Source organism: Bos javanicus, chromosome 3 (assembly GCF_032452875.1).
Source record: "Bos javanicus breed banteng chromosome 3, ARS-OSU_banteng_1.0, whole genome shotgun sequence".
In the NCBI taxonomy this organism is placed as follows: domain Eukaryota; kingdom Metazoa; phylum Chordata; class Mammalia; order Artiodactyla; family Bovidae; genus Bos; species Bos javanicus.
Window position 1 is genome coordinate 103,024,243 of NC_083870.1, and position 22,671 is coordinate 103,046,913.

A 22,671-nucleotide genomic window follows, 5' to 3' on the forward strand; every position below is an offset into this window, starting at 1 on the left:
ACTTCGAAAGGTTGGGCTCCATGCTCCATCAAGGTCACAGATGAGTGACCTAAGTGATGAGCCATCTTAGTCATGTCCAAGAAGGGAAGGCATGACTGCCCCTGGATTGGGTAGTAGTGTGATTTCTAATAGTAAAGAATGTGAACTGGCTTTGCATTTGGCTTCTTTCGAACTGTGGTGCTGGAGAAGACTTTTGAGAGTCCCTTGGACTGTGAGGAGATCAAAGAAGTCAATCCTAAAGAAAGTCAACCCTGAATATTCATTGGAAGGATTGATGCTGAAGCTGAAGCTCCAATACTTTGGCCACCTGATGCAAAGAGCTGACTCACTGGAAAAGACCCTGATGCTGGGAAAGACTGAGGGCAGAAGAAGGGGATGACAGAGGATGAGATGGTTGGATGGCATCACCAACTCAATGGACATGAGTTTGAGCAAACTCTGGGAGATAGTGAAGGACAGGGAATCCTGGCATGCTGCAGTCCCTGGGGTCGAAAAGAGTCAGACATGATTGAGCAACTGAACGACAACAAAGGCTAAATGTTTGGGGGGGGAATTGGCAATTCTGTAAGGATCTGTGAACTGAATGCCTCCTTGCCTGGCCGTCAGTGACTACAAACATCTCCCCCGCCTTGTAAACTAAGTACTCTCTACTCCCAATCCTTCTCCCACCCCCAGTGTGCGACCAGGAGCACCCCTGACTCCCTACACTGAGAGCCTGAGGACACCTCCACGTCTATCTCACGTCCAAAGACCTCATTTCCACTTTAAGGTTTAACTCTGAAAACTCTAAATCCCACTTGCCAATAAAGGGAAGCCCAAAGGGTTCACCAGGGCCATGGTGAACCTCCCTGTCTCCTGTAAACAGGAGAGAGGAGGACGAGCCCCAGTGGTTACCCCATCAGAGGGTGTGGTAAGGATCTGTCTGCCTGTCTGTGCAGGGGGAACCTTCACACTGGCTGGCGTTGCTTTCCAAACCCACTTGCTGGAGATGAGGACATTCAGGTGGGAATTCTGCCAGTCGCCCCACTCCCCACCAGCCCCTACCCTGGGCAGAGCCACTGTTCGCTGACTCCACGTCCGTCCACCCACCCCATGCTTTCTCTGCAGTGCGGTCCAGGCCTGCCCCCCACACCTCTCAGAGACCAGCCCGGTACCTTCTTCCTCATGATGCCTGTTTCTCCTTTGAGTCTCAGGTTTGATTCCTTTTCATCCCGAAGCTTCTTCTCATATTTAGTCTTGATGTCTTGGATCTCACGGTCTTCATCTTCTTCAATCTGCTTCTTGGTCTCTTCAAACTCCCGCAGCTGCTGCCTGACATCCTCCTGTGCCTGGCATGGAAAGAAGAGAAGAAGAGTGTGAGCCTGGGGAGGTGGGGACAGGTGGCACTTTGGAGCTCAGAGAGCCCAGGGCAAGGTGAGCATCGAAGGCCATCATGGGGATGAAAGACCGAGTGTTAGCACAGAAATGGAAAACAAGGCCATGGGTCCCTTGGCCCTTCCACTTTCTTCCTGTCCTGTCTGTCCCTCTCTCCCTACCAGATCAGGCCTCACGCTCCATTGCTTTGATCACTGTCCCATCAGAACACTCGCCATTCCACCTCTGGCTTTCTTCACACTGACACCAGCACCCCCCTCTATCTTCCTTTCACTAAACTTGTGATACTTACAACTTTATATTTATTTCTAGAATTACTTGATTGTCTCTCCCATTAGATGTTAAGTTCCCTGAGGGTAAAAACCTAGCCTATCATGCCCACCATGAGTTCCCAGTGTACAATGCACACTGGCCCACAGCAGGTACTCAAATACTGAATGAATGAGTGGCTCTTTAATTTCTCCCCCTTCCCTAATCCAATCAGTACCACCCTTTCCACCTCTTGAATCCAGCCACTTCTCTATGCCTCTGCCTCTGCCCAGGCCATTATCTCTTGCCTGGACTGTTCTCAGCCTCCTAGCTGGCCTCCTGCCTCTGGTCATGCTTCCCTCCAGTCTGATCTCATCCTCTAGTCTAGGGGAGCTTTCGAAACCACACACCTGGTCATGCCGCCCCTAACTTGAGAGCCTTCTCTGCCTCACCCTTGTCCTCAGGGTAGAGCCTGGACTCTTGAACCCGGTCCACAGACCCTCAGGAGGCAGGCCTGGCTCACCTCTCCAGCCTCAGCCATCACTCCCGCCCTGAGCTCTTGCCAGTGTGAACTAACTGCAGTTCCCCCAGTGTGCCTGGTCCTCAGCTACAGGTGGTACTCACTGTACCTCTGGTTCTAGCCTCTTCCCGTGGCTTTCTCTGACATTTCCTCCAGCTCTTGGTTGAGGTATCATTTCCTGTGTGAAGCCTGTATATCCCCCATCACATAATAAATGCCTGTTTGACATGGAGGCTCCATGATGGCAGGGCCACATCTCTCTACCGCAGTGAATACCCAGCACAGTATATGGTATAGAGTTGGTGCTGAATGAGTAAAAGCCTAGAGCTCAGATGCTGGGAGAACAAGCTCTGCCTGGTGGAGCATGGGGTAGGACCCCTCCTTGCTCACTGCTGCCTGGGGGTGGACACTGTAGATCTCAGCAGAATCAGTGGCTTTCTTCCGATTCTGACCCTGGCATTCTCCCAGGTTGCATATACCATCCCTTGACCGAGTGTTTTGGAGATTGAGAGAGGCAGGTGTTTTAAAACTGAGCTCAATGACTTCCTGACAAAGGCTTCTCTTTGCCAGACTCTTGCTGGATGGAAGTCTGCCCAGTGGACTCCGTCTGTAACCTAGAGGGGCCCACAAGCCCCTGCTCTTGATCTAAGAGATGTTGCTAAAAAGTAGAAGAATCCCAGTCAGCTTAGTAAGATGACATTTGGGAGGCATCTCTCTAGCAAAGTTCTGAGTTGAAATCCTGCTGACTCAAAAGAAAAAAAGCCTTGTCATCACTATGAGAGGTCTGGGGAGGAAGGCTGGCCTTGCACTACTCTGGGAGGATCCATTCACCCTAAAAGCAGAGCCCGGCAGACTGAGATGTTGTTGTATAAGCCACAAGGACAAAAGGGGTCTGGGGGCCTTGAGAACACAGAGGGATGCTTAGCCCTGTAAAAGGGGGAGGACGGTGAGTGGTTGGGGAAAAATTGTCAAGGAGTTGGCTCTTGTCCTGAGTCCCTGAGGGTGCACACCAGCAGCCAAGTGAAGAAGCATCATCCTGAGCAGGGGCTCAGAGGTTGGTATAGAAGAATTCCAGAGGCTCCACATCACTGGATGTGGGAAGCTGGATGGGGCAACCGGAAATGGGGCTGGGCAGGTAGGCAGGGCAGCTGTAGAAATGGAATCAGGTGGGCTTGGGTCGGGGTGGAATTCTCTTGGCTCTCTGCTCTCTGAGCTCAGCCTCTGCCGAGTAGAGGGCCTCCACCCTCTACTTCCCACTGAGTCCACCCCCACCACCTGGGCAGTGTCCCAGTTCACCGAGGACTTCTGGATGCCGACTCAGCAGCTTCCCTGCCATCATCAGGGTGGTTACAGAGGACCCTAGGATGTCTCCTGGTGCTGTGACCCTTATCTTCCTGCATCCACTCTCAGGCCCACCCCCTGGAACGGTGCCACCTCTGAGTCTTAAAATACAGGCCCTGTTCCCTGAGCACAGGTGACTTTTCTGTTAGATCCCAGGTATGCCACCCTGGCTCTCAACCTCACCACGTTCCCTGGCCCAGTCTTGATTCATCCACTGTCTCTTGGTTCCTTACTGACTTTCTCTGGCCTGGACCCAGTGGCTGGTTCCCAGCCGACCATTATTTTCACCAGTTGGTAAAGCCCTGGCTCTGGGTCAGGGCTGCCCTGTGCCTTCCTTGTTCACACATTTTCTTGCAGAGCCCTGCTGTGGAAAAGCACACAGCCTGGTGGGTCACTGCAGCCAGAATTAGCCTCAGGCAGCTAGGCCTTCAGCTACAGACCTGCCCATCCTCTTCTTGGTCATTCCCTTCAAAAATCACTCCATATGGGACTTCCCTGGTGGTCCAGTGGTTAAGAATGGGCCTTCCAAAGTGGGTTCGATCCCTGGTTGGTGAACTAAGATCCCATATGCTATGAGGCAACTAAGATCAGGCACCATAATGAAGATCCAGAGCAGCCAAAAAAACACAAAAAACAAAAACTAAAATCACTCCACACCTTCATGACTCTCCTGCCCCGTCACTCTCAGAAGAACACCATCTGCCAGAATTTTGTGCCAAAAAGGAGACCATCTGGCCTCCTCTCAATTTTCTCTTCATCTCAGGAAATGAGATATTGCGGCAACCCCATCTGCTGGAACATTCTATGACTTTGCTCTGCCTGGATGCTCTCTCTTAACCTCCTGCATTTCCCTGTCTCCTGGTTAATTCCAGCTTCCATGCCTCCAGGATCTCTGTAGCTCCTACCAGTCTTTCCCGACCTTGCAGGCCAGTGGCAGGGGATGTGGGGGGCGGGTGGTGGGTTAGCAGGTGGAGGGGGCAGGTGCTCTGTGTCTGCGCCCCACTGTCCCGTCTACATTTTGATGAACATTAGTCTGTGTGACCGCCTCTCTCACCCAACCGAGAACCTGGCCCCACATTCACTTTGCTTGATCACCCAGCACTTATGCTGCTAAACCTGTAAGGCAGGTCTGCTTGTTCAGTCCGTGAAGGAATGATTTCATCTTGTGAGACATGAGAAGCTACGAAGGGTTTCAGGCAACCACCTTCCCCATGGCTCAGGTACCTTGTTCGTCTCCAGGTTCTACAGGCTTCTGCTAGAAAGCTCTCCCCAGAGAAGATACAGTTAGAAGAGAACAATGGGGATGAACTTAGTCAAGCCAAGGAACTTCGGTCTGAAAAGCTGAGCACCTCCGCCCTCAGGGAGGCCCCTAGCTGCCAGGGACACAAACACAGAAACAGCACAAAACAAGGCCACGAAACACACTCAGGAAGGAAGGTGGGGAAGGAAAAGGAGGCCAAGCGGGGCTCCCCACGGCTCTCAGCGCTGTTCCCAGGCCAGGGCTGCAGGATGGCACTGTCAACAGGAGGCACAGCTCGGCTTCCTGTGAGTACCTCTTCCAGGAGGGTGGTTTTCTCCTGCAGTTTGGCCTCGTAAAACTCAGTCAGCTCCTCCAGGGCCTGGCTCTTGGTCTCATCGTTATCCCGAAGCTGCTTCTCGTACTCCTCTTGCATCCTCTGGGACTTGAGCTGCAACTCCTGGTACTTCTCATATTCCAGAAGCAACTTTTGGTTGTTGCAACATTCTGGAGAGAAGCAAGAAAGGTTACTTCAGGAGAGACGGTAGCACCAGCCCCGGGGACACTCAGGAGCCTTGGCTGCTTTTCTGTTCCCTTCCAGCACCAGCTAGAGCCTCTGCTTCGACAGGCCAGATTCAAATGCACACCCATCTTCCTTACAGGGCCCCCACGCTATCGTCTTATAAGGCAACCTGATTCCCTCCCTTCGATGTTAGGCAGAAAGGTTTCCAGGAAAGTGCAGAGGGATGTTTGGAGGTTCAGGGCCAAGAAGAATGTCCTGAGTATGCAAAACAGGTGCCAGTACCCCCATCTTATGGAAGAGTAAAGTAAGGCTGGGGGAGGTTTGGTGACTCCCTAGCGCACCCAGCAAGTCAGGGTGAGTCTGGAACTCAATGCAGTCTGTTAGGTTCCAGACCCACACTTTTTTGTATCTCCTACTGGCATGCAGTAGGTATTTAACCTGTGTTTAAAGAATGAGTAAATACACAGGAATAAAAACCACAGTGAGCTCCAGGGGATAAAGGCAGGCTGTTTATAGACAGGGTTGAATCCAGAGGGCTGTCGGACTTTGCCCCCAACCAACGGCCCTCTGCCCAGGGCCCTGCACGGGTGGCCTCACCTAGGTCCTGCAGTTCCCGGCTCTGTTTGTCCAGGAGGTCGTCCATGCGTTCGCGATGGAGTACATCCTGCTTTTCTTTTTCCGTTTTTAAAACCTAAGACACAGAGTCAAATATTCGCATTTCTACACGTCTGCTGAAAGCACCACTGTGAGAGCACCCATTGTATAAGTAATAGCCTCCTTCACTCACAAACATTTCCCAAGCCCTTACTTTGCACTCTTACTTTGTTCTATGAACAACATTCAAGCTATCATTTTTATTTGTATGATAGTCTGCTCTGAGAGTTCTATATTATCTCTATACAGATCCCTTCTGTGAAATGGATCTTGTCAATCATGAGTTCAGTTTCGGACAGGCACCAAATGGATTTTTGGGTGGAAAAGGTAAGGATTGATTTGAATCCTCTGTTGTTAGCACGTTGCTCTCAAAGGAAATCCTTGGATATGTTAATGTGTCAGCTTCCGAGAAAGTGTTTTCTTTAATGAAGCAGCAAAGCTCTTTGCAGACAGGGGAGGGACCTACCTGTGTACTCTGTGTACAGAGGGCACCGATGTTTGTTGATTAAATGAATGAAATACTAAAATTAACTGCCAGGGTGTTTTTAGACCCATAGAGATAACATAAAAGAACCAAATATCACTTGAGCAAAAAATTGGCAGCATTGAAAGAAGGACCAGGCAGGTTTGTACGGAATAGAGGAATCATTCCAGGAGAATCTTGGACCAATGTTAATGACTAATTTTACTTAACTTACTGACAATCTGGAGATCAATATTCTGTACGCTTTCTCTTTACATACTTTATTTTTCTTGTTACTTTTCATTTTGCTATTAAGTAAGTTTCTCTTGATCAGAAAGGTAATATATTCTCCTCGTGGAGAATCTGGAAATTATAGAAAAGCCTAAAGAACTAAATTCAAACTATCCACAATTTCAACTTCCAGAGATGGTCATATCATTATCTATTTTCTTAAAAATTGTTCTAGGTGTGTCTGTTTTACCTCATTAGTAGCATTCACCATAAAGAGTTTTTTATATTCTGCTTTTTTCTCTTTTTTCACTTAGCACTTTGCTGTAAGCATTTATGGTGTTATCAACATGATCATATGTCTTATTGTTTGAGCGAGTGCTGGTTGTTTTGAGTGAATAGGAAATTTCTTATTTGCGGCTGTTGATTCAACAGACCTGGTTTTTTGTTTTCAAGGACTCCATTTCCTGGAGGAACTTGTCTGTTAGCTCCTTAATCTTCTCAGAATAGTTCATATCCTTTAGTCGAAGCTGATACTCATTCTCCATTTTTAATTCTTCCACACGAGTCTTCAGCTCCAACATAACCTGAGCCTTTGAAAGGAGGACACAGAATCAAGAACATTCACAGTGCGGCTGAATCGGACTATTTAAACCCCGTGGCCTTGAGCTCTCTGGGGCCTGCAGCTCTGCTCAGAGCATGCGTCATCTTTCCACATAAGACACAGATCAGACACTTGGAGACACATGAGCTTCTTCCTCTATCTCCAAAACACCTATTCAGTGTGGCGCTCCACTGAGCGACAGGCATTATGCTGATAACTCACATCTCTCCCGCAGATACGCCTAAAGGTCACCTGCTCAGTCAGGTCTACATGGACCTGATTTTCCTTCCCCTTGCTGTTCCCATTCCCAGCACTCTGACTCCCCACCTCTTACCCTGCTCTATTTTTCATTATCCCCTTAGATCTTGGCACTTTTAAATGTTATGTATTATTTTGTTTATTGCCTTTTGGCTTCATCCCCGCCCCAGAATTCAATCTCCAAGAAGGCTGAGATCTTTGTTGGTCTTGTACACTGATGTATTTCAGGTACCTAGAATGGTGCTGAACACACAGTAGGCACTCGAAAAGTATTTCTTGAATCAGGATTCCTGCCTCCATGGAACTTACAGCCTACTGAATCAGCCAGGTAGACACATCATTACCAATTGTGAGAAGTGCCCAAAGACAGGCAGTGTGCACCCAGGCTGGGTCAGAGAAGGACTGAGGGCAGATGCATTGGTTGAGGGGCCCTGCATGGTCCTGCTGCGGGATGGTAAGAGCCTGGCCAGAGGTCGGGGAGCAGAGCGAGTGGAAAGATGTCGGAGAGGTTTTAGGGAATGGTACCTGATGTGGTGAAGATGAGTGAGAGGACTATGGGTGAAGCTCACCTCCCCTGACCGGACCTTCCCTGAGGGTTGCCCTGGCCTGGCTTGCTTCCCTGCATGATCCTGGGAGCCCAGCACAGGACCAGCAACAGAGTCAGCACCAAATAAACACTTATCAGATGAACACATGGCCCTGGCGGTCTGCCGGGGACGAGTGGGATATGTTTATTGGCCGGAACCCCCGGTTCTGACGCGCTGCACTGGAAGCATTTGCTCATCCTCCTGCCTCTGTCCTACTCCACGTGGCTGCTGCAGAGAAGTCTCTCCAGATGCAAGTCTACCAAGTCACTGCCTAACTCAGATCATCAATGGGGCCTTAGGAACCGTCTCCAAAGTCTGAAACCTGCTATAGAAGCCCCCTCAGCACCTTTCTCTCCTTCACCTCCAAACTTTCTCTCCAGCACCCCCTCCACTCCAGCCCCACTAGCTAGGGGCATCCTCCTCAGAGCACCTTCCCTCACCCATCTGCACACACTCATGTTCTGGAGGCTCTGTTCAAGGCTCACTTCCTCAGACACCAGTCTGCCTGGGTCAGGGTCCCTTCCCTGGGCTCCCACAGCACCGTTTCCTTCATAACACTCACTACACATTTGATTCCCTTTAAGATTTTACCTAGGGAATCCCCTGGCTGTCTAGTGACTAGGACTCCATGCTTTCACTGCCAAGGGTGTGGGTGCAATTGCTGGCTGGAGAACTAAGTTCCTGCAAGCCATGTGGCAGGGCCAAATAAATAAATAAAATTTTAACCACACCTTCTCCTGTGATATAAACTCCAGGACTGTCTATGTCCTTCATTTCTGTAATCCCAGATCTAGCACAGTGTCTGGCACGTGGCAGATCCCTCTGCAAGTACTAGTTGGATGCATGAATAAATGAATGACTAAGTGGCTGGGTGAATCACAGAGTTACATACAATGTCATAAAGAGTATAAAGACAAAGAAAGAGTTGGGAATTCTGGGCAATGTGACTTTTAAGGCCGGGTGAAGGAAGGGCCAGGAAGGTTGCTGGGGAGGAACAGTCAGTGGCTTACAGGCAATGATAAGAGTGTGGGCGCATGGAGCCGAGAAACAAGGGAATTTCAAGAAGCGAGGGGAACACACACTGGTCACTTCCGGTTGGCAGCAGCGCTGTCAGGCCTAGCTGGGGGCGGGGTCAGGAGGCAGCCCAGACACCTCAGGCTTCGGTGCAGCCTGGTGTATTCTGCTCGGGGAAGAAGAGAGAAGAGGGAGGAGGAGGAGACACAGGTGCCTGCCTGCAGGAGGTTAGACCCCAACTGTCACAGGCTCTCCCTCAGCCTTTCCTCCCACTTCCCTTTCCTGCAGGAAGTTCCAGGGAGCTCGCGGAGTGATCTCCGGGAATCCCCTGGGGACTATCATCCTACTACGGGGCCCTTCTGGCATTGCGGTCCCGCTGCTTTCACTTGTCGCTGTTCCTTGCGTGACCGTGAGTTTCCTGATCACAGGGCCCCGCCTGTCTTTCCACACATGCAGCCCCAGTGACCAGCAAACAGCAGGTACTCAGCGAATGCACAGTAAACTCTGCATGAACGGCAGTGAGTGCATAGCTGTGCATGCTCTGTACGCCCTGAGAGAATACCACCCACTGGGCTTCTTCCTCGGGGAGCACAGGGCTCAGAGCTCTCCAAACACATGTGATTGGACTCTTGGCTGCCTCAACAGGAGGAAAGGTGCTCTGAGGTCATGATGATGGAGTGGGCTGTGGACGAAGTCTGGATTGGTGCTCTGGGCCTTCTCCTAACTAATACTCTATGTGTAGTAGCACTATGGACATGCCACTCGACCTCTCCAAAAGTACTTCCTGAAACATGGGGGAAAACAATAGTATCTTCTCCAGTTGTGAGATTCAAATGAGAAAATACTTATAAAGTAATTAGCACAGTGTTTGATTTGTGGCAAACCTAAAAAAAAGGTTTGCTGTTGTTTAGTTGTGAAGTCGTGTCCACCTCTTTTGCAATGCCATGGACTGTAGCCCACAAGGCTCCTCTGTCCATTGAATTTCTCCAAGGCAAAAATATTGGAGTGGGTGCCATTTCCTCCTCCAGGGGATCTTCCCAACCCACGGACCAAACCTGTGTCTCCTGTATTGGTAATTAGCACAGTGTTTGGTTTGTGACAAACCTCAATAAAAGGTTTGTTGTTGTTTAGTCACTCAGTTGTATCCAACTCTTTTGTGACCCCAAGGACTGTAGCTACCAGGCTCCTCTGTTCATGGGATTCTCCCAGCAAGAATACTGGAGTAGGTTGCCATTTCCTCCTCCAGGGGATCTTCCTGATCCAGGGATCGAACTTATGATTCCTGCATTGGTAGGCCACTTCTTTACCACTGAGCCACCAGGGAAGTCCACCCCTCCCCCCCCCAAAAAAACGGTTGGTTACTGGATATTATTACTTTAATTGTTTTATTATTGAAAGCAGTGAATTTCAGGACTGTTTTATAAATATCTTTTTCTTTTTTTTTAAAAAAAAAAGGTTCCAGATACCAGCTGTTATTTAAGTTTCACAGATACAACTGGAATACTCAGTGTGTCACATTAATTTTGTAAGTATTTACTGACTGTCTCCCGCAGGCCTGGCATGTGCTGGAAACTGCTGGTCATTAAGTATGTCACAATAATTATGCGAATTATTTCACAGTCCCTGCTTTTAAGGAGAAGGCAATGGCACCCCACTCTAGTACTCTTGCCTGGAAAATCCCATGGATGGAGGAGCCTGGTGGGCTGCAGTCCATGGGGTCTCGAAGAGTTGGACACAACTGAGTGACTTCACTTTCACTTTTCACTTTCATGCACTGGAGAAGGAAATGGCAACCCACTCCAATGTTCTTGCCTGGAGAATCCCAAGGACGGGGGAGCCTGGTGGGCTGCCGTCTATGAGGTTGCACAGAGTTGGACACGACTGAAGCGACTTAGCAGCAGCCGCACCTGCTTGCAAAGAGTAGGAGAGGAGAACTAGGTCACAGGCTGAGAGCACAGCTCAGTGTAAGTCAGAATGACTACATGGCAGAAGCGCAGGCGGGTGGGAAGGACACAGGATGCAGTGGAGGTAGGGGGTGGTCTGCACTGGGCACAGGTGAAACCAGGCTGGGGAGGGGCTTTATGCTGGTCCCAGGACACTGGACGTGGCCTGACAGGCAATTTCCCTGTTGCTCTTCATCAGGTCCAATTCTTACCTTCTCTTCCATGTCTGTCTTGGTAACGAGCACCTCTTCAGCAAAGCCCACCTCCCTCTCTCGCTTGATTCCCCGACCATCCTTATCAAAGACCTTCCAGGTGAACAGGCAGCCATCCTCGGCAACGCTCAGCAGGAACTGGTCGTCAAAGGTGAGCGACATCTGAGGAGAACGAGCATGGTGAGGAGGCTTTCATTCTCAGGCCGTGCAGACCAGGACTGAGTCAGTGGTTGTGCAAGATCCCCACCCCACGCAAGCCCGGGCACAGCCTCCCTGGGAGGAAAATTTGATCTTAGAAAACAGTGAGACAGAAACCCTCACGGGCTTCTGGGAATGAATGAAAAGACAAGGCTATATATATGTTCTCTGTGGATTTGGAATATTTAGAGTCAATTATTAGGTACACAAAAGTATCAACAGTTAAAAAAAAAAACAAACCAATAATCCAGTTACGAAGTGGGCAAAAGATACAGAGACATCTCATTGGAGAAGTAATACAGATGGCAAATAAGCACATGAAAAGATATTCAACATTATTAGTCATTCAGTTCAGTTCAGTTCAGTTCAGTAGCTCAGTCATATCCAACTCTTTGTGACCCCATGAACTGCCGCACGCCAGGCCTCCCTGTCCATCACCAACTCCCGGAGTTCACTCAGACTCACGTCCATCGAGTCAGTGATGCCATCCAGCCATCTCATCCTCTGTCGTCCCCTTCTCCTCCTGCCCCCAATCCCTCCCAGCATCAGAGTCTTTTCCAATGAGTCAACTCTTCGCACGAGGTGGCCAAAGTATTGGAGTTTCAGCCTTAGCATCATTCCTTCCAAAGAACACCCGGGACTGATCTCCTTTAGAATGGACTGGTTGGATCTCCTTGCAGTCCAAGGGATGCTCAAGAGTCTTCTCCAGCACCACAGTTCAAAAGCATCAATTCTTCGGCGCTCAGCTTTCTTCACAGTCCAACTCTCACATCCATACATGACTACTGGAAAAACCATAGCCTTGACTAGATGGACCTTTGTTGGCAAAGTAATGTCTCTGCTTTTTAATATGCTGTCTAGGTTGGTCGTAACTTTCCTTCAAGGAAATGCAAATGAAGACTATGATGAGATGTCACTATATACCTATTAGAACAGCTAAAATAAAAAAAATAGTGATAATACTAAATGCTGGCAATGATGCAGAGAAACTGGATCTTTTGTGTATTGCTGAAAGGAATAGAAAAGAACCTGGCAGTTTCTTGAAAAACTAAATAAATATACTTGCAGTATATGATTCAGCAACAGTATTCCTGGGCATTTACCCCAGAGAAATGAACTTATGTTAACATAAAAGCCAGTATGGAATTGTTCATAGCAGTTTTATTTGTAGCAGCCCAAAACCTATGGGGAAAAATCAAATATCTTACAAGGGGTAGACAGTTAAACAAATCACGGCACACCCTTACCGTGGAATTCTACTCAGAGAAAACAGAATAAAGTATTGATATATGAAATAACTGACATGGAGATCAAAGGTATTACACTGAGTGAAAAAAAGCTCCTCTCAAATGGTCATATGCTGTATGACTGTGTGTTAGTCACTTAGTCGTGTCTGACTCTTTGTGACCCCATGGACTGTAGCCCGCCACGCTCCTCTGTCCATGGAATTCTCCAGGCAAGAATACTGGAGTGGGTCACCATTTCCTTCTCCAGGTACTGTATGATTATTTTCCACTTCTATAACTTTGACATTTTGATAATTTCATATTCATACTGTTAGGATTATTTACATAAAATGATCAAGATGTCAAAGTTATAGAAAAGGAAGATAAATTAGCGGTTGCCGAGGACTAGGCATGGTGGTGGGACTGTGATGGGGGCAGGAGGGAGCTCTTTGTGGTGCTGGACTGGTTCTGCGCCTTGCGTGCAGTGGTGGCCACACACATCTGCGCATGAGAAACAGTGACGTAGGGCCCCCCTCGTGTGCCACTGTCAGTGTTCTGGTTTGACGCTGTGCATCAGATATAACTACTGGGGGAAGCTGAGTGAGGAGCACCAGGACCTTGCTGCTATCTTTTAGATTTCTTGTGAATCTATAGTTACTTCAAAGTAAAAAATGAAAACTGAAGTATGAACTATGGAAACTCTCTTCTCACAATCACCAAAATGTGTCAAGAACTTTAAAAATGGCCATTCTCTTTCCCTCAGGATTCACTCTCTGTCTAGACATTTAGTCTTAGGAAATAATCAGAGATGCTCATAGCAATCTGCAGACGAGGATATTCATGAGCTCATGGGATAATTTAAATGCCCAGTTGTAAGAGATGAGTTAAATAAGTTATGATCCATCATTATCATAGGATATTTGAATAGCTACTAAAATCATGCTTTTGAGGAATATTTAATTGTACAAAAAATGCCTACAATAGCACAAATTAAAAAAAAAACAGCCAACAAAACAGTACATATAGTATGATCTTAATTTATTTAAAGCATATGCACAAAAATGTAGAAGAAAATGCATCAGCATATTAATGATGCATAGTCAAGGCTATGGTTTTTCCTGTGGTCATGTATGGATTTGAGAGTTGGACTGTGAAGAAAGCTGAGCGCCGAAGAATTGATGCTTTTGAACTGTGGTGTTGGAGAAGACTCTTGAGAGTCCCTTGGACTGCAAGGAGATCCAACCAGTCCATTCTAAAGGAGATAAGCCCTGGGTGTTCTTTGGAAGGAATGATGCTAAAGCTGAAACTCCAGTACTTTGGCCACCTCATGTGAAGAGTTGACTCATTGGAAAAGACTCTGATGCTGGGAGGGATTGGGGGCAGGAGGAGAAGGGGACGACAGAGGATGAGATGGCTGGATGGCATCACCAACTCGATGGACATGAGTCTGAGTGAACTCCGGGAGTTGGTGATGGACCAGGAGGCTTGGTGTGCTGCAATTCATGGGGTCGCAAAGAGTTGGACACAACTGAACGACTGAACTGAACTGAACTGAACTGATTAGGATTTTTATTCCTAAAATAAACATGTCCTGCTTTTATAATCAGAAAAGTAAACATCCACAAAATTTAGTGGTTCTAAAGCAAAGCGGGGAGATATGTGATAGTAATTTACTTTGGACCCAAGACTCAGGTTCAGTACAGGAATGTTCTGGTTTATAATGAAAAAATCCTTTCCTAATAAGGATGTGTCTGCAGGCAAGCCAATTTAAAGTTTGGGACTTAATGAGAAACCTCAGGGGCTGGTATTGTTCAATTGGAGTTGAGAGAGGGAGGAGGGAGAGAGAACACATTTCCCAGAGGCTGTTCTTCAGGATCCCATTGTAAACAGGGACACTGCTTTTTTAGAAGGGGGGATGGAAGGACAGTTTACAAAAGTGTGCTCAGGTTATTGCCCCTGGGGAGGGATGGGGGCTCATCTCCCAGGCTGTCTCCTTTTAGTCCAGAACAACCCTGTGGAGAAGGACAGCTGTGAGCCATTAGCAGCTGGGACAGGAGGGTGCTGGCCTGTAGAGAACAGCTGAGCAGGGCCCTTCAGCATCTCTCAAATGGCCCATGTTATTATGCAAAATAATATGATGAACAACCTTGTACATACATCTTCAGGAGCACCTCTGACCACTTCCTAGGACAAATTCCTGGGAGTAGTTCAAACAAAGAGCATTAAGAGCCAGTGAGTGTTTACTAAATGCTTGGCTGGATTAATAAATAAGGGGAGAGACAAGGTGCTGGGAGGGGGAAGGGATGAACCAGGTATGCCACAGGCAGGACCAGGTGGATCGCTCAAGACCTGAATCTGGGACTGAACCCCAGGGAAAGTCCCCCTCACCTTGGTGACAGGACCTGCGTGGGCCTGGTACTCATTGAATTCTTTCTGCAGAGGGAGCGGGTACTTCATCGCACGGATGGTCCCCACTGAGGTGCCCACAAACATCATGCGCCCGGAGTGGGAGATGACGACGGCCGTGTAGGTGACGTCAAATGCTGACATCTCTCGAATTACCTGAAACACAGCCAGCTCTGTTCAGGGCGAGGGGCTGAAGCGCGTCCCCAGTGTCCCCAGATCACTCTCCTTGCTTTTAATAGCAACATTAGGGCAACTTCTGGATTTTTAAAATGTGTGTTTTCCATCCCTTTTAGCATCTGGCTTAGTGTCTAGCACATAAAAGGGCACAAACTAAATATTTCTTGGCGGCTTGACTGGTGAGCAAACAGTTCTAGGAGTTAGGAGTAACACTAGGGAAAGTTTCCTAAGATACCCAGAAGCGCTCTCCCGCTTTTACAGGTTGTGACTCATTTAACCCTCACAAAACCCCTTAAGGTAGTTACTGCCATCCTTATTTTAAAGATGATGAAACACAGGCACAGAGACACAGGGAGGCTAGGTCAGTTACCTCAACTCACCCACTGCACTCAGGCTCCCGAGAGTATGCTCTCAACTGCTACTCTTATCGTGTATCTCAAACTAATAATGGGATGTGGATCATAAATCTATCCAGCAAATAGTTATTAATGTCCATTATAGGAACAAAACTACACTCTCAGGGAATTACTTCATTCCTTCACTCTTTAATTCACTCATCCACCCACCCATCCACCTAGCCACCAATTATTACTGGGTGTTTTCTGTGGGCCATGTGTTGTGCCACCTAGTAGGGATACCGTGAGATGTGAACCATGGCCCTCCCCTTAAGAAGCTTTGTTCTGGTGCAGCACCGTGGAAACCACCACGCTGGGGGCTACCTGGGGGTATACTGGAGAGATACCCTCCTCTCGGTTGGACTCGTGGAGGAGGACACTGCTCCTTTTCCAGGAAGTGTCCTTGCCAAGCTCTTCTTTCCTCCCTTAACTATTTGGGAGCCAAGGTGCATAATTTTAAAATTTCAGAGTTTGGGGATTTCCAAACAATTATGGAGGCAAGCTTAGGTGATAGCAATAACTACGGTTCTGTTTTTAGCCCACGGAAGTACATGCAAATCACGGGTTAGAGCGCCATTTAGAGATGCTGCTGACCTCCTTCCCTCCAGGGTGAGAGACAAGTTACAGTCAGCAAGCAAAGGAGGAATGGAAAAGAGCCCCACAACTTAAGCGAGTCAGGTGGGCACTGAGCAGGAAATTCCAGAAGTAACAACTACTGAGCTGATCCTTTAGGGATGAGGAGGCAGGTGTTCTCCCAAGAAGAAGGGCCCTGTTCTCAGAGAAGCCCTTTCTGCTGTAAACACAGGAAGCTGTCTTCTGCAGATCGAGGCAGCAGCCCAGAGGAGGGACAGGGGCAGACTCACTGAGGAATCTGCAATCTCCTTGAGAGTCTGGTCTGACCCAACAGCAAAGATGATTTTGCCGTCAGGGGAGATGGTGACGCAGTTGTAGCTGCAGGACTTGAGCACGCACTCGGTCTCTCTCTTTCCTGTGGACAGACTCCATTCGTACACAGCACCGTCTGTGCCACAGGAAATCAGCTTGCTGTCATCGGTATTCCACGCAACTGAACGAATCTACGGGGGAGGAAGATGCGCCCAGTTGGGAGTGCGCATGTACATTCTCACACACACACACACACACACACCTTTCAAGGAGAGGAGGAGAACCCCTTATGTGATTCACTATGCTGAGGCAGAGTGTCCTTTCCTGGAACATACCCTTCAGTAAACACAAATCATAGCTTTGTAGGAAAGTTAGCATTCTATTTCCTCAGACGTTTGCAAAATACTGAAGATTAAATATTCTCATTTCTGTCTCGCTTTATGAATGTAAAGACTGAATCATAATAATTCCTATAATGCTGCAATCAATCACTGCTATGTTTTACAAAAGTTTTTTATTTTGAAATAATTATACATATATATATATATATATATATATATATATATATATATATATATTCAAAGGGAGTTGCAAAAATTGCATAGAGAGAGTACTTCCAAATGGCAGAGTAAGAACTTCAGCTGGCCTATCCCTTACATAATAGGTAACTTAAAAATCATAAAAACAGTTATTTAGGGACTTCCCTGGTAGTCCTGAGAATCCACGCTTTCACTGCAGGGGGTGCAGGTTTGATCGTTGGTTGGGGAACTAAGATCCTGCACGCCTCGTGGTGTGGCCAAAAAGTTTATAAAAACAGTTATTTAAAGTCTCTGGCAATTGTCTTAAGGGCATAGAGAAAATGCAGAAACATTCACTCAAGAAAATCTACTCAATCTCAGGAGGAACAGAGACTGGGGGAGATAAGCACTGATCTGCTGCTTTACCCTCCTCATCTTCAAACACTTTATTCCAGTGTACTCTGGGCAGCTGTAGCCAAAAGGTGGGGCTCCCTCTCTCCCCCAGAGCTTAGTCATTGGCTATGGTTTCATCCTGGGAAACCTGCTGGCATTTCTTATCCCCACCCAGAAGCTCTATTCCAGGCAAGTGTGGCCAAGAGGGCCTCATCTCCCTTCCCCTAGCCGGTCCCCACCTGCTGGGGAAGCTCTACTCCAAGTGCAGAAGCCTGAGAATACTGGTACCCCAGTTGCCCCTGCCCCAGTTAACTCAATGGGTGGGGGTTCTACACCATGAGGGGAGAGCTGAAGAGACGAGGGATCCCACCCCCTTTCCACGCACAGAGTAGGGAGGTCACTCTTGGGAAAGAAAGTCGATACCCCTCACCCTCCACTCTGGTGCAGTGGAGCAGAACTTCTTCCCAGGGGGATGTTGGTCATAAGACAATGAGCTCCACAGCTCTGCTGGAGGAGACTGACTTATTTGGAACAGAGCATGGAGAATTTCATCCTATGGACATCATCTAAATTGGTGGAGATCTAGGTGGAGGGCAGTTAAGAGAAGGCTGGAAACTCCCTGATAGAAGCAAAATGGCAGAGCAGTAACAGAATTAGAACAGGAAGAAGAAGGGAAGGGGACAGTTGAGAGAGCCCTTCCGGGATGAGAGGCAACTGTGGGGATCGGGAAGGCTGATGTGTGTGCTGTGCTGCACACACTCAGGAGAAATCAGAGCAGGATGTGGGGACACTTGAAAGCATCTCCTGTGCTGTACAAAACCCCACTGACACAGGGTGGAAGCTTCACAGGCACGAAGGGTTTAAATACAACATCTGACCAACACCAACTGAATAATAAGCTTCTGACCCAGGGGCATTTCCCAGGAAGTCAGGCTTAGAAATAACATCATGCTTATGCCTGGCAGCCTGGAAGGTGGGGTGCATGGCTGAGGCTGCACCCTCTCAGGTATAGTCAGAGAGGGAACCTCAAAACTACTAGTTTCTGGCTAAACATGGAGCAAAAGCATAAACTCCATGAACTGTGACAGGAAAATCACAGTTTTCTGTTTTCTAAACAAAAATCCAACAGTGAAGGGTGAAAATATAACTGGGGAAGGGGGCTTAAGCATAATCTATGACTAATTAAGTGGCTTAGGTCAACCCAGGGACAAGCCCTAGGTAACCAGGCTAAAAGATCAAGAAAGAAAAACATCTGAGCAGCGACATCTGAGGCTGCCCACTGCAGGAGAAAAAAAGACTTCTCAGAATTAGGTTACCAAGTCACTGAACAAAACTGCCAAATAACAACATTCTAACTTTTTCCCTTTTCCATATTTGTAACTCCGTTCTCCAGTAGAGCGACTGGCTCCCATAATCTCCAATACATTAATATCTCCGACACATTTTCTCAATCTCCTCCTATGTAGCCAACCTCCTGACCAACTGGACACCTTTTTGGGTGTTCCCATGACTCCAGTTCTTCCAGCCACATCCTTAGCCATGTCTTAGCCCGAGCTCTACCTTTTAAATGACATTTTTTGATCGTTTGTCACTATTATGTAAAAAGGGACTTAAATATAATAATTTCCAACAATATTCCCAGATTCACGAATTTTAATAGTTTATCTGCAAATTCTCTAAATTTTCTACAAACTCAGTTATGCTGTCCGTGGCAATAGCTTTATTTCTTCCTTTCCAACCCTCATGCCTCTTATTTTGCTATGGTCTGAATGTTTCTGTCTCTCATCAGCCCCACCTCAATTCATGTTGAAATCCTGACATCCCAAGGTGATGGTATTAGGAAGTGGTGCCTTTGGGAAGTGATTAGGTCCTGAGTTCTCCCCTCACGAATGGGATGAGCGCTCTTAGGAAAGGCCCCTGAGTGCTAGCTCGCCCCTTCCACCATGGGAGGCTACAGGAAGTCTGAAACCAGGAAGAGGGCCCTCTTCTAATTGTGCTGGCACTTTGATCTTGGACTCCCCACCCTCCGAACTGTGAGGAAAAATTTCTGCTCTTCATAAGCCATCCAGTCTGGGCTATTTTGTTATGGCAGCCCCATGGACCAATGTTGGGCTTCCCTGGTGTCTCAGGTGGTAAAGAATCTGCCGGTAATGTGGGAGACCTGGGTTCGATCCCTGGGTTGGGAAGATCCTTTGGAGGAGGGCATGGCAACCCACTCCAGTATTCTTGCCTGGAGAATTCCCATGGGCAGATGAGCCTGGCAGGCTACAGTCAATGAGGTCGCAAAGAGCTGGACATGACTGAGGAGCCAACTAAGCATGGACTAATGTATATTTCCGTTTCGTACCTTATTGCACTGGATAGAACTCAGTACAAGGCTAACAGAAGGCATCATGTTTTGCTCTCTTTCACAATTTCATAATCAAGTGTGCTGATTGTTGTAGGTTTTTAAAATAAATGTCTTATATAAGATTTTTTTATAATGTACATTCCCCATTATTTTAAGTGCTTTTTAAATCTGTTATGTTATTGATACACTGTCAATGTTATTGATTATTATATTTGGATTTATAGAGATAAGCATATGCTTTTTAATCCTTACTATATTAATGTTGTATACACTAATGATTTCAAAATCTAAAACAATGTTGTATCTATGGGGTCGTACAGAGTCGGACACGACTGAAGTGACTTAGCAGTAGCAGCAGCAGAATGAATCAACATGGTCATGTTGTATTATCCTTTTAACATATTGATGGATTGGTTTGATGACAATTTATTTAGGACATCTTTATATTCACACACAAGACTGGCTTGCCATTTTCCTTTCTTGTGATGTCTTTGATAGGTTTTGGTATCACAACTATGCTGGCCTCCTAGAACAATGTTGGAAGTATTTACTTTACTTTTTAAAAAAAATTCTCTAGAATTTCCCCCCCTCCCCAAGATTAGTGTCATGCTTTCCTTAAAATTCGATCTACTTCTCCAGTGATAGTTTTCCTTGTCAGGTTTTAAATTACAGATTCAATTTTTCTAGGAATTTGTCAGTTCATATATGGGAATACCAGACTACCTGATCTGCCTCTTGAGAAATTTGTGTGTTGGTCAGGAAGCAACAGTTAGAACTGGACATGGAACAACAGACTGGTTACAAATAGGAAAAGGAGTTCGTCAAGGCCGTATATTGTCACCCTGTTTATTTAACTTCTATGCAGAGTACATCATGAGAAACGCTGGACTGGAAGAAACACAAGCTGGAATCAAGATTGCCGGGAGAAATATCAGTAACCTCAGATATGCAGATGACACCACTTTATGGCAGAAAGTGAAGAGGAACTAAAAAGCCTCTTGATGAAAGTGAAAGTGGAGAGTGAGAAAGTTGGCTTAAAGCTCAACATTCAGAAAACGAAGATCATGGCATCCAGTCCCATTGCTTCATGGGAAATAGATGGAGAAACAGTGGAAACAGTGTCAGACTTTATTTTTCTGGGCTCCAAAATCACTACAGATGGTGACTGCAGCCATGAAATGAAAAGACGCTTACTCCTTGGAAGGGAAGTTATGACCAACCTAGATAGCATATTCAAAAGCAGAGACATTACTCTGCCAACAAAGGTTTGTCTAGTCAAGGCTATGGTTTTTCCTGTGGTCATGTATGGATGTGAGAGTTGGACTGTGAAGAAGGCTGAGCGCCAAAGAATTGATGCTTTTGAACTGTCGTGTTGGAGAAGACTCTTTGAGAGTCCCCTGGACTGCAAGGAGATCCAATCAGTCCATTCTGAAGATCGGCCCTGGGATTTCTTTGGAAGGAATGATGCTAAAGCTGAAACTCCAGTACTTTGGCCACCTCATGTGACGAGCTGACTCATTGGAAAAGACTCTGATGCTGGGAGGGATTGGGGGCAGGCGGAGAAGGGGACGACAGAGGATGAGATGGCTGGATGGCATCACTGACTCGATGGACGTGAGTCTCAGTGAACTCCGGGAGTTGGTGATGGACAGGGAGGCCTGGCATGCTGCAATTCATGGGGTCGCAAAGAGTTGGACACAACTGAGCGACTGATCTGATCTGATATTTATTCAAATTTATTTACATAAAGTTGTTCATAATACTCTCTTATAATCTTTTAAAATGTCTATCAGACCTGTAGTGATAACGCCTTTTTGTTACTCATGTTGGTTACTTGTATCTTCTCTCTCTCTTTTTTCCCTTAAACAATTGTGCTAAAGGTTTGTCCATTTTGGGCTTTCAAAAAACAAAGTTTGGGTTTGATGATCTTCTATCGTGTAAATGTTCTCTGTTCCATCCTGCTCTTATCCTTATGATGTCTTTCAATTTGTTTTCTTCGAATTAATTTGCTGTTCTACTTCTTATCTTTTTCAATGGATGGTTGTATCACTGATTTTCATCTTTATCATTTTTCCAATACATGTTTAATGTTAAAAATTTCCCTATATGCATGGTTTTGGCTGCATGCTCCATCTATATTTTTTGTTTGTTTTTGTATTTTCTTTTAATAGCACACCTGTAAACCTAACATATATCCCTGATTAGAGACAAGTGTTATAGATTCTGGTAAAGTGATGGAACAAATGGCTGCTCCCCGGGTTGGTGAGGTGGGGCTTCCTATGGGGATGTGCACGGGTCTAGAAAGAGCATCACATTCACCTGGTATGCTTTCCTCTAAATTTCTGCAACACACTGTTGGAGTGGAGGACGCTCAGTAGCTCTCAATACACTTGTTCTTAATAGCACGTACACTTATGACCTGTTAGTTGCTGAAGTCAATGGTCACTGACTTCTTTATCTGTCTGGAAACTAGTTCCCTGGCTGCTTTGATACAATTCCTTGATTCCAGGTTCTCTCTGCACCTTCATTTGCAGTCTCTCTCTTCTTACCAGTCCCTTACATGTTGCTCACCTGTCTCCTGACCATGATCTCAGATTCTGCACGAGTGCTTAGTGATCTAATCTACGCCTCTGACTTCCACTAACTACCACCTAATTCCCTGAATTGAAATTTTTAGCCCAGACTTCTTTCTGACGTCTACTCTCACATACCACACTCCTGGACACAGCAAACATAACAAGTCCAAAATAGAGCGTAATAGGTTTCTTCTCTCTGTCCCTACTATGAAAGCCATGGTTTAGTTCCTAGTTCCTCGCTCACCCTCACTTTCTAGCTGACCTCTTTCATTCCAGCTTCCCTTCCCTCTAAACCATTTTCAGTACTGTCTGGAAAATTCTCTTTCTGATCCCATTACTT

General features: G+C 46.8%; 1 protein-coding gene across 5 annotated transcripts in view; it reads right to left on the bottom strand.

Annotated features, from left to right (window-relative positions):
- CFAP57 (cilia and flagella associated protein 57) overlaps nucleotides 1-22,671 on the bottom strand; it is a 69,091-nt gene that overhangs the window by 25,360 nt on the left and 21,060 nt on the right. For 4 of the 5 annotated variants that reach the window (XM_061412255.1, XM_061412257.1, XM_061412256.1 and 1 more), the window contains 7 exons: nucleotides 16,473-16,685; nucleotides 15,020-15,193; nucleotides 11,208-11,369; nucleotides 7,027-7,182; nucleotides 5,842-5,935; nucleotides 5,038-5,228; nucleotides 1,155-1,328 (listed from right to left, as the gene is read on the bottom strand). In XM_061412255.1, the coding sequence (XP_061268239.1) occupies nucleotides 1,155-1,328; nucleotides 5,038-5,228; nucleotides 5,842-5,935; nucleotides 7,027-7,182; nucleotides 11,208-11,369; nucleotides 15,020-15,193; nucleotides 16,473-16,685 (1,164 nt within the window). The remainder of the gene's footprint in view (nucleotides 1-1,154; nucleotides 1,329-5,037; nucleotides 5,229-5,841; nucleotides 5,936-7,026; nucleotides 7,183-11,207; nucleotides 11,370-15,019; nucleotides 15,194-16,472; nucleotides 16,686-22,671) is intronic. The other variant, XM_061412258.1, reaches the window with a different exon arrangement.